Source organism: Simochromis diagramma, unplaced genomic scaffold, assembly GCF_900408965.1.
Source record: "Simochromis diagramma unplaced genomic scaffold, fSimDia1.1 OVJJ01000021.1, whole genome shotgun sequence".
Taxonomy (NCBI): domain Eukaryota; kingdom Metazoa; phylum Chordata; class Actinopteri; order Cichliformes; family Cichlidae; genus Simochromis; species Simochromis diagramma.
The window spans coordinates 224,005-236,182 of NW_024387194.1; the positions used below are offsets into that span (position 1 = coordinate 224,005).

A 12,178-nucleotide genomic window follows, 5' to 3' on the forward strand; every position below is an offset into this window, starting at 1 on the left:
ACTCACTCAAGTACATGAAGACCCTGATCGTACAATGACAGGATTCTTTTGTGTCCTTCTTTCTCAGACTTTATATCCTTTTTACGACTTTTTGATTTTTAAAATCACTTCACAAGGATCCTGTAAGCTTCTCCCCGCCTCGTGTAACCACTTACTTGAGCGATCCGGACAGCTTAGTTTGATGGAGCAGCTTCTCGGCGTGGTTTAGGGCTATCAGGTTGTCTCCCAGCGCCAACGCTACATAACTGCTGCAGGCCAGGATGGAGCACCTACTCACACAGCGAGAATCAACGAGTGGCATTTTGGTCCTAATGACATGAACCGTCAGGACGTGTAAATGAGCAGAGAATACGGAAAGCATCATTACCTGAGGTTTTCTACCTCCTGTTTTCTAAGAGGAGAAGATGGAGCAGCAGACAAAAATTTATCAGCATCCTGACCTTTTCCACTGCAAAGAAACACAGACCCTCCATCAGAGCACATATCAGCTGTGACAGTTTAATGTGACCGAATCAGAGGCCACCACAGTTCAGCCATCACCGTTTCTCAGTCCTGCATCAGAAAACATTCTGAGATGAAGTTCTCCTTGCAACTCCACCCTTCAGTCCAGATCCTCTTCCCTGTAATGGAGTGACTTCCAGATCTCTTCACTGTAGATCCTGGTGGGTTGGATCAACTGGTCAGTTTCACTGACTCCTGGTGTTTAGCTTCACTGCTGGATCTACAGCTGTGTCTGCTTTTTGTGGTGAGCTGGCTGGACACACCGTGTGCACGAGTGTGGCACTGAGTTACAGGCTTTCTTGCAGTCAACCCAGGCAGCGGTCAGGCTGCCCTGTCTGGTGTGCACGCTTCTTGACCAGCAGCTGATATTTTGACCCCATTTCGACGTTCAGAATGACGAGCTGTGTTTGCAGTTTGTGTTCATGACTCTATGATGACTGAGTGGACCCAACTTGTCATGCAGAGGAAGGTAATGTTCCAATAGCTGAAGGCGTCACTGTAAGGATGTTGTTGCTGTTAGGCCAGTCTGGGTGTAACCAGGCATCCACAGTGTGCTGTTAGCTGCGGCTCGTCTTTGTGGCATCATTTCATTGAAGCTGCAAGTACAGCCTGAGTGGATCTTGGGAGAATATGCAATTTTTTCTGTGACCTTGTTGCCAGAGAGATATGAACCATAATGTAGTAGTTTTAGAGCCTCAGTTTATGTAAACATCTCCCATCTCTATACATCATTTTGCACTGGGTAGCATTGGGAATCTAACCTGATGATCCTTAATATCGGATGCTACATGACTTTATGCATAGCAAAAAAGAAATCCAGAAAATGCATTTTATGAGATTAAGATTATGTACAATATTAATAAGATCTATTCTTTGTTTTTCCATCATAGTTATATAATGCACTGAAAGTACCAGACTTAATGAGTGTATATTTCTGTCTTCATTTCTTGACATTATGACGGATATTAAGGACTAAGTTGTAGAGTCCTCCTCAGTATGCAGCAGAGAGTGTGCATTTTAAATTCAGCAGTAAATACAAATTTACACACATATTATGTGACTTTGTACAGTTTTTGAACATAATCACTGGAGAGATGTGTTGGGAATACAGAACAAACAGGAACACTTTATGGAAAAACAGAAATATAGTTTGGAACCAGCGAGTTAAGAAGGCATCACTGTCTTTCTGTAACAGGTAGGTGGGGTGGACAGACGTGTCTGACCTGCAGGCGTCGCTGTTCTCGCTGCCACTCTCGGTGCTTCCTGACTGACTCGAGTTCTTGGAGCTGTTCTCTGTCTTGAGTTCTTGCTGCTGGTGTTCAGGCAGCAGCAGCAGCGCATTCCTCAGGCAGATAGCTGCAAACTCCATACTGGCCACTGGAATAGCTGCTGATTGGCCCTCACTATACAAAGACAAACACTATGAGGTCAGTCTACCTCACGTTAAACTACAGTAAGATTAAATATCAATTGGATGTTAAAATGTACACATGGACAACCTGTTAAATATGATAATTTCATGACATGATAGTGGAAACACAATAACCAGCATGTCAGTGATGTAGCAACTGATGTAACGTATGTTACTCTGTAATCATTGTATGTAGGCTGAGATGCTTTAAAACAAAACAAAAAACAGCTTTTGCTAACCACTTCCTGTTTCATACTGTGGACCCCGATAGTTTAAACCAAACTGGCAGAACTCTGTTATCGAGGAGTCATGTGTGTAATTTATTGGCTCCCGAGCACTGACCTGTACATGGTGTTCTGCATGGACTGGGACGCCAGGATGATCTTGCGATGGTAGCCCTGGCCAACAACAGACTGAACGATACCTTTTTTACAAGGCAAACCTTTGCTTTCCTGCTCTGAACCCTTGAAATCGGAAAATAAAGATGATATAATTTTAGATTTTACCCCCATAAATCCATTCAAAGATGCAAAAAACAAACAAACATTTGACTAAAGTAGTGTGGCTGAAATATTTTGTCCATGGTAGAATAAGTTAGAAAGGAAAACCATTACAGGAGGACGGCCTTCTGCATCCTTGAGCCACCAGATAGGCATCAAAAATAATAAAGGAGAAAATATGTGCACATGTGAGAGCAGTTTGATCTGATCTCCATCAGAGATGAACCCAACCACGGTGTCATCAGCATACTTGATGATAACATTGATTGGGTTGGCGTGGGGGGGCTTTGCTGCGGACCAGTAACTCCACTGAAACGTAAGGAAGTACTATTAAACCATACTGTAGCCAGTGGTACCCTTGGCTTCCTACTAGATACACATACGGTATCAATTTGAAAATCTGACGTCACTTTGTTCTCAAGATATGAACTCGTCCAAGGTTTTCAATGGATGCACCTATGGCATGAATTTCAAAGTCTTAGGTGACTTTCTTCTTGGGTTATCACATTCACTTCTGTGTTTTATGTATATAAGTTTAGATTAGTTATTTATAGTTGGTTACACAGCTTTGTGTATGCATGTGTAATGTATAAACAGACACGTGTGTGTGATTTACATTGCTGTGCTTGAGAGCCACCATCTACCGGAACCAAATTCCTTGTATGTGTCTGCACATATACTTGGCCAATAAACACGATTCTGATTTACAAGATTTTGAGAACACTTGACCTTTGACCTTGAAGTCAAGGTCAGAGATTTAAGCTTGTCCAAGACTTTTTGCATTCACAAACTTGGGTGCCATTACTGCCAGCCTAGCAGGGTGACAACAACATCCCGTTAGCCTTTTACGGCTGAGGGGTAAAAATGACAAAGAATAAACAGGTAAAAAGGAAAGGTCACCATCGAAATGCTCAAAAACATCCACATCTTCCAAACATACCCCTTTGTTAGCAGAGATGCAGCACTCTGCAAGCCGCAGCCACAGCCGAGGGTTGAAGTGGTAAACCTGCACCGCCTCCATCAGACATTCAAATGCTGCCAGAGGTCTGCCAATATGCAGTAGCTGAATACCGCAGTTATACAACAGCTCGTAGCGTTTGTTGGCTAGTAAAGCGCACATCGGGATACCTGTGAATTTTTTAGCTGAAAACAAAAGAAAAGGACTTTTTGTTACTGAGGAACACATAACTTACACCTGTGTGTAAAAACACAAAATACATACCAATATAAAACATTTCTATTGTGTCAAAGCTGAACAAGTCCAACACAAGACAAGAACAACCAAAAGGGGATAAAAAAAACAAATTACTTCTGTGAATTTTAAACCCTACATCATCTTGTTCTTGAGTCACTGCACTCATGAACATGCATGTCCACGCCCCCCACCCAACTTCCTGGGCGAAGGCAATAACCCATCAGCCTTTACAGCTGAGGCGTAACAACAAAGATCAGCAGGGTGACAAACACTGGATGGTTTAAAATGAAAAAACGATAACTATATCAACCACTCACAAGGCTCAGGGTATAATGCACAGATTCAAACTGACATACTTGGGAGTAAATTTGCCGCCAGACTTCTCCGAATTAAAATCTAGAAATAACGGTCCTTTAATTATTGTGGCCCGTATGTCTTCCCCACTTCTCTCTCTGCCCCCACTTTCCTGTCGTTTCTTCACTGAATCTATCAAATAAAGCTGAAAAAGCCCCCCCCAAAATATTTAAAGTTGTACATAGCACTGGAAAATTTGAAAGCGAGCAGTGAAGCACACATAAATGAGAAAAAGCGGCTGCAGGGAAGTTATCGATTCAGGTTTGAGTTTGAGCCAATCGTTATCACGTCTTCCAGGAATGTCTCTAAATTGTTCCATACTGGCAGGAGTTGAAGAATTGCATAGAAAGGTTTTAAAAGTATTGTTTTTACATTCAACTTCCTTTACATGGGAACAAACGTGTACAAAGTTGATATGTTTAGGATCATGTTAGTCACTAGTAAAAAATCCATTACTAGGGATTGGCTGAAGACAGAGGCCCCTAAGCAGGAAGTTTGGACTGAAGTGATGCATAATGTTTATGATGGGAATGGTGACCTTCACTGGCAGACTAGAGTTGGGCAAATGTAAGTTTTTCTGGAAAAACTGGGTGGACAGATTTGGTAGAGTAATCGTATCTGGTTCTGTGAAACCCTCAGTTTAGTGCGACAGACTGTATGTAGTTGGCCAACTAATTTTTAGGGTATAATAATTTGTTTGTCTTATTTGATTCTGCTACATGGATTATGTCAGAAGAAGAAGACACAAAGAAAAGTGGAAAGAAGAAACGATCAAATGTATTTTCTGGTTGAAGTTAACGTGGTCATTAATGCGTGTAAATGACAATCAGGGTGTCTAAAATGTCCCAGGACAGTATTCTGGTGATGTTGTCATTTGCAGAGGTTCACAAAAAAAAAAAAAAGTAAGGAAGTCCAGTCGCTTTCTTTGCAAGCTTCATTGGCTTTCTCAGATCTTTTACCATCAAAGTCTGAACCAGTTTTTTCCATAATAGCTGGTAGACGAGGTTTGCTGTGCTCTTTGTTATCGTTTTTCCCACCAGGTGAAACGTGACAGTCTCGGGCTTTTAAGTATTACAGAAATCTGTTATTTAACACACTGTTCACAAAAGTTAAAACAAAAGCCAAAAAATAAATAAATAAAAAAAACCCAACAACAAACAAGGTTGGCCAGATTCAGCTTCATCTTTTTGCTGACAGTACGTAGCAGTGAAACTTGTTTCCCCACCCTTCCTAAAATATAAAACCTAATATAATCACAGGCCCCGTTTAATGCTGGCTTTCACAACTGTCTCACTGGCTCCATAACACCAACTATGTGCACATATCTGAAGTTTTACAGCAGAGGAACTGATGTATACGTGAAAGGATAGAAACAGCACTAACAGGATAGTCATAGTAATACTAAACACAAACTACTAACACTCGGTAGCTGTCCCTGTTATGCTAGCTTCGGTTTGTGTTATTACTGGTATCCAAAGCTTTGTTTATAAATGGGAAAATCTTCAAATTCTCTTCAAACCTAAATACTTTTTATTTTGAGTATGGACACAACTGTGGGAAACAGTAATGTGTATATCTTTCACTTGGTTACCTAAGTTACCGCCATCAGCCCCAGCTGGTAATGGCAGATAGCTGCCGGAGGTCTGTCCCTGCTAAGAGGGAGCTTTTCACTTCCCACTGTCACCAAGTGCTCACTCAGAGGAAGTCGTTTGATTGTTATAGTTTTTGCTGCTTCTATACATTATAAAGTGCCTTGAGGCACCTGTGGTTCTGAATTTGTGTTATATAAATAAAATTGCATAGAATATAAGTAAACTGGGGCAGCATACTGGTGGAGTGGTTAGCACTGTTGGTAAGGAGTTTGACTCCACCTTCTGGCCTCAGTTTGCATGTTCTGTTTGCGTGGTTACTCTCGCGGTACTCAGGCTTCGCATTTCTTGGGGTTAGGTCAACTTATTATTGTCCAGCCTGCCTCGTGCCCTGTTCGTAGCTGTGATAGGCTCCAGGCCCTCTGGGATCCTGATAAGTGGAAGAGAACAGATACATGAACTGACTTAACTTACACTGGCCATTGCTACCATCTCCCAGCTGTGCACAGGTGTGGTCATTCTCTTGCAGAGCCTTCTTGAAATAGAAAATGCCGAGATTGTGTTTCCCCATTGCAAAATGAATGCAGCCCAGGTTGTTCCAGAACATACATCGAACACATTCACCTAAATGAAAACAACACGCATGCAATTAGCAAATCATGAAAGCCAGTTACCCCAGTAATGACGTCAACATCTGGAAATGCAATTATCCAACAAAACCTGAGGACGACAAAGTAAACAGCAGGATTATAACAGAAAGCCAAATGATCTTGCGAGCAGCCGTTACCTGTCTTGATGGGCCCAGCATGTTCTGCAATATTGGAGCTGTTCAGCAACTTCACTGCTTTCCGGTAGTTTCCTCTCAAATACTCAAAATTACTCTTGAGGAATAGTGAGGGTGCAGACTGATGACAGAGGACAAGAGAGCGTGGAAGCAAAGTCAATTTCCAATGAACTGCAGCGCCCAAAGAAATATTTGAGACAAATTTTAAATTGCATCATATGCCAATCGCATAAGGCATACTGCATCCTCTCCCCTTTACATTAGAACTAACAAGCAGACTTACATTCCCTGCTGTGTTCATCACTGACTTGATCTCCCTTTTACAGGCCTTGGAGGATTTCATCTGAATGTACGCTCTCACTTTGTACTGCAGAAAGGACAACATCAGTTAGAACAGGGGTCGGCAACCCTGGGCACGCGTGCCACAGCTCCCACAGAGGCCAGCAGGTGGATGAGGGAAGGGGAGGCAGGAGGAGAGACCCGAGGCAGCCGCCGGTCCGAGCGTCAGGTGAACTGAACTTCAGGTAAGAAGTTATGACCTGCAGTCTCTCTGGGTCAGATATAAACCAAGTTTAGGTGGAGTTTATTTTTGTTGTGCTGACTTTTTACAGTCAGTTACAATAACTCGTGCTGCGTACTAGCAAGCATGATGGAGTTTCCATACAGCTGGGTGGGTGCTATGATGTTACTGATAGTGAACTTTATTTTATTCATAAGGTTAGTTAGTAGAGTTTCCAACCGTCCCGTAAAAAATGGAATGGTCCCTCATTCAGAGAAAATATTACGCGTTTCATGTTGAGGTGAAAAGGAACTGGAGTTATTCTGTTTTTGCTGCACATCTGCCTCTTCTTCTCTCGTTCTCTCCCCCCCTCTCCTGTTGCTACTTCAATCATGAAACTGATCAATGATCAGCTGATCGTCTCTCTTGTTTGTTTATCGCCCACTTTGTGCCAGAAAGAGGAAACCAGCGGATGTCGCGTTAAACAACAGCAGCACGTTTAAGCTTGATCAGCTGTTGTTAGAATTTATTTAATATTAATTTCTAGTATCAGCTGATGTTTGCTGGAGCCACAGCTGTAAAGCTGCTGGTCATGATGTCGGTTTGGATATGTGGTGAGAGGGAAACATGAAGATGAAACCAGGAGATGTCCTTACTGAACCATCAGAGCTGAACAGGTGATGGAGAAACAGGTTTACCTTTTAGGTGACATGAATGAGTTGAAGGGAAGTTATGAACTGTTTCTGAGAGACAAATAACACCAGGATCCTTTTCTATGTAGCTGACAGCTGGTAACTGTGCAGGGGCGGGTCTAGCAAAGTGTTGCCAGGGGGCCAGGTAGGGCATTAACAGGGAGAGGGGGGCACAAAGAAATACTTTTCTTTCTTATTCTCATTTAAAATGTTTCGCTTTTAATAAATAATTATCTGAATCTTACAACCAAAGTTTTTATCTGATGTAAAATGTATAGAAATCACACATATACCAACAAGACTGTACATCACTGTCACAACAGCGTTTGTTTTCATTCAAAGGCTTTATGGCTTTAATACCTGGGGGGCCGGTCTCTAGTGAAAATGTCCAGGCTGATTTTTTGTCCCAGTCCAGCCCTGAGCACGACACACAGTGAGTTAATCTGAGAGGGTGCATTAAAAAAAATAAATGGCCGGGCCAGCGGTGCACATCGCAAATTGCAACACAACTAATGTGTCCCACAGACATATTCTTAATGACGGTATCTTAGCCAACAACCCCAACTACCAGATTCAACTTGTAATTGGCTAAAAATAACTTAGCCTAGCGGTGAGAGGGACGTTGCTAGCTGGTAGTTTTTTCAAGCGATGTTGAAATTTTCACGTTCCAACACTTCAAATGCTTCAGCAGCTGTCGGCTCAGCACAGCATCACGGAAATACTCGGATACATCCGTAGACTCGAGACACAATGTGTTTTCAGGACTTTCAGGTGTTTGGACCAATGTTTCTTTTCTGATCAAACCAGAAAAGCTTTAATGAGCAGCTGGATTTGTCTCGCATTAACTGGCTCGACACAGAGGACATCGAAATGCAGCTGATTGAACTGAACAGCTCGACTCTGTGGGGTCAAAGTTTGCAGAACTACGAGCGCAGCTGGAATCCACAGCTGTGCGTGTTCATGGAGCTGCATGTTCACCTGCTGGACGTCACTACCTGACAGGTTTAACTGTCTTCAGAACATTGCAGAGGCCTTATTGACAGTGTTTGGCTCTACATGTCTGTGTGAGCAGATTTTCTCTCTCATGATTCCTCAGGTCTGAACGCTGGACACTGGGAGACCTGTGTCTCTGAGTGGGAGACCAGAGATCACATTAACACGTGTGTCTCTGTATTAACAAACATGTCATATTGGCCCAGTTTATTTTTCTTATCATTGTTGTGAGGAGACCATAAATAGCATTTGCATTTTCTGTTGTGCAGTTCATTTGTTGTTATGGATTAAAAGTGTTTTTTGTTTCTAAATAGCTGATAACTATTCGCTGACAGCTGCAAACATCTGTGAATAAATATAATCCTATAACGTTGTTCTATACAGTGAGTAACTGTTCATATAGAGCGTTATTACATTTATTGCTAATGCAGTCATATGGCACACTGACCTCTGATGTTAGATGCACTCATCATCAGAAAGGTTGCTGACCCCTGAGTTAGAGCATGCAGACGAAGGCTGAAGCAGTTAAAGAGTGAAACATGGGTGAACCCAGCTCTCACCTGGTGAATTTTTGATTTGGCTGCTTCAATCATAGCTGCTAACTCGGCCTTCTGGTTTCCTCCATCTTTCTGAAATAAAGCACAGAACTTAGTCAGCTTCATTTCACAGACTTAAACTTGTGAAGTCGGTGACCTAAGAAACAGCTTCATGACTAAGGTCCTTGCAGTTTAATCATTTAAAGCTCAGCTATTCATCGACTCTTTGATGTTAGTTCTATTTGTGGTTGAAAGATTCATTTGCAGCATTTGCTTTGATAGAAACATTTTCTGTAAGAGAGTACACTGTTCTTCTTTAAACACTGTGACCACTGCAAACTGAATTCAGCTCACTGTAGTAAGAAATCTCACAACTGTGACTCTTCAAAGTTACCTTTTAAGCTGCAGCTGCAAAGCTTTCAGTGCTGATATGTTTTTAGATGCCTTAACATAACACCATGGATGTTGGAAAAAGATTTGTGGGCACAGCCAGAGATTTCATTTCAGATTTCATGAGAACTGGAGTGAAATCTCTGGCTACAACAGACGCTGATATGAAAGTCTGTCAGTTTGCACAGAACAGATTATCAGGGAGTATTCTATAAGCAGCAGCAGGTGTCTGCAGTGCTGCTCGAGGAGATGATCTTGAATGTGCACACTAATGGGTTTGCTTTTGCTGTGCACATTCCTGTTTTTATCACCCCAACACATACTGTATTTGTGTCTACCTCTCCTTTGCCGTTCTTGTTGCTTCCTTGCACAGAGAGTTTGTCCAGCACAGTCAGCAGGTGGAGGGCCTTCTCTGGCTGGAAGGTGAGCAGGTAGAGATCCACCAACAGGAAGCACACAGACTGTGCAAACTTTTCTTCTAGGGGAAATAACATAAGACATCAACAACAACTACTACAAGTACAAAAACAATAACCATTATTATTATTAGCAGTACAAAACTGTGCAAAAGTCCTGAGCCAAACTCCTTCGTACTTTGGTCCCGAGGGGCCAGACTTTGTTTTTAACGTGGTCTTGAGTTGGGTCTCCAGGCTTTTCAAGGTCTTTGAACATCATCGACTCCAATAGCTCTAAAACAGCAACTAGTCATCTGCAGAAGAGCGGTTTGATTGTTTCAATCAGGTTTCACACGTCACCAAAGTACAGAACAAGTACTGGGAAGGTTACCAGTAGCCTTTATACGGCCTCTGACACTGGACTCATCTCTTGTCCTGCTATCAGTGCAGCGTTACAGTTGTCCTTAATATTAGAGATCAGTAGGTATGAAAAATTTACTGCTGATTCAGCTGCCTGATCCTAACATTTAAAGACATAGTATACATTTTCACTGCTTTATTATTATTATTATTATTATTCCATGAAGCCAGATAAGATCACTCACTCACACGTAGGAATGTGTTAAAAACACAAGATTACCTCAAATTTCCTGCTTTTAAACTTAGATAAAAACTGAGGTTATCATGTGTCATCTGGCTTCACTGACGATGGAGCGGGGAATCATCTGCATAGCAGTGAAACTCTGGTGCTGCCTGAGGGCAGGATGTATAATGTAAACAGAACTGGCCCTTAGACTGAAACCTGTGGAACTCCATAATTAACCTGTGTGTTAAGAGGACTCTGCAGCACTGCAGTGTTGGGCGATCGTGGCAGTTCGTCTTATAGTCGGAAGGTTGCCGGTTCGAGCCCCGGCTTGGACAGTCTCGGTCGTTGTGTCCTTGGGCAAGACACTTCACCTGCTGCCTACTGGTGGTGGTCAGAGGGCCCGGTGGCGCCAGTGTCCGGCAGCCTCGCCTCTGTCAGTGCGCCCCAGGGTGGCTGTGGCTACAATGTAGCTGCCATCACCAGTGTGTGAATGTGTGGATGACTGACTGTAAAGCGCTTTGGGGTCCTTAGGGACTAGTAAAGCGCTATACAGGCCATTTACCATTTACTTTTAACTCCAATAGTATGCTCTAATCACTGTAATAAAATAAGAAAACCAGGTCAACAGTACGAAACACTGCACTGAGGTCTGGCTGGGCAAACAGAGCTGAGTCCACTGTCAATTATTTACTTTCTTTTTTAATAAAACAATAAATAACAACAGTCGGCTGTCTGTTAAACGTTGTTTAAGGAGCTTGGAAAGAAAAGTGTCTGCACTGAAAAGGTTTCACCTCTCATCTGAGAAGCTTCAGTTCTGGGACTACAATGAGCTGGATGACTGAGAACCTTCACAGACACATCTGTTAAAAGCTGTTTAGATTTGATCATTTTAACCTTCACTAACACAGTTTCTGAACTTTGAATTCTGAAGCCTGACTAAAACTCTTCAAATAAAGCATTCCCCTGCAGACCACCAGTTAGCTGTTTTACAACTACTAATTCAAGAATTTCTTGGAGAGTTCTTGAAGGTTGCAGATTGTCCTATAATAAGCACAGATAGCTGGTTCAGGTGATGACCTTTACGTAATGTTACTGCCACTTTAAAGGCCTGTGGTACGCAGCTCATTGATAGAGATCATGAAGCATTGATTAATGACTTCTCTGAGCAGTCTTGAAGGAATGGGATCTCACAGACATGTTGATGGTTTTGATTACTGAAGTTAACTCAGATCAATCAGAGAGTCTATATACTTATCAGTACTACTAAACTACTAATCTCTATGAGACGTCTGAAAGTCATTTTTCTCTAATGAGTTAAACTTTAAACTTCGCCCTATGACAGCTGGGATAGGCTCCAGCGCCCCCCGCGACCCTGTAAAGGATAAGCGGAAGCGAATGGATGGATAGATGGAATGGATTTAAACTTTATTAGTGAAGAAAATCATTAATTCATTACTTCTTAAGGTTATCTTTACTCTGATGCTTAAAAGCCTTATTGTTGATTCAACCACAGTCTCTATAGTAAAGTAGTTGTTTGACAGGGTGAAACGGGGAAAGAGCCCAACTTGTTTCATTGTTGTGTGAGCAAAACTGTGACATCATTACTGCTGCTGCTGATACAACTACAGGTAAGGTCTCACAAACCCTACTCTGTACTGCCTGATTGTTTTTGTCATTTCATATATTCAAAGTATCGTCACCATCAGTGTAATACACAATACAGACAATAATAAAAGTCATTCTAAAAACCGTT

The 12,178-nt window shown here is 42.1% G+C and overlaps 1 protein-coding gene across 4 annotated transcripts in view; it reads right to left on the minus strand.

Annotated features, from left to right (window-relative positions):
• cnot10 (CCR4-NOT transcription complex, subunit 10) overlaps positions 1–12,178 on the minus strand; it is a 37,580-nt gene that overhangs the window by 1,548 nt on the left and 23,854 nt on the right. For 3 of the 4 annotated variants that reach the window (XM_040049942.1, XM_040049945.1, XM_040049944.1), the window contains exons 5-14: positions 9,783–9,922; positions 9,079–9,147; positions 6,618–6,701; positions 6,338–6,455; positions 6,025–6,174; positions 3,353–3,555; positions 2,255–2,376; positions 1,725–1,904; positions 368–448; positions 156–269 (exon numbers count right to left, since the gene is read on the minus strand). In XM_040049942.1, the coding sequence (XP_039905876.1) occupies positions 156–269; positions 368–448; positions 1,725–1,904; positions 2,255–2,376; positions 3,353–3,555; positions 6,025–6,174; positions 6,338–6,455; positions 6,618–6,701; positions 9,079–9,147; positions 9,783–9,922 (1,261 nt within the window). The remainder of the gene's footprint in view (positions 1–155; positions 270–367; positions 449–1,724; positions 1,905–2,254; positions 2,377–3,352; positions 3,556–6,024; positions 6,175–6,337; positions 6,456–6,617; positions 6,702–9,078; positions 9,148–9,782; positions 9,923–12,178) is intronic. The other variant, XM_040049943.1, reaches the window with a different exon arrangement.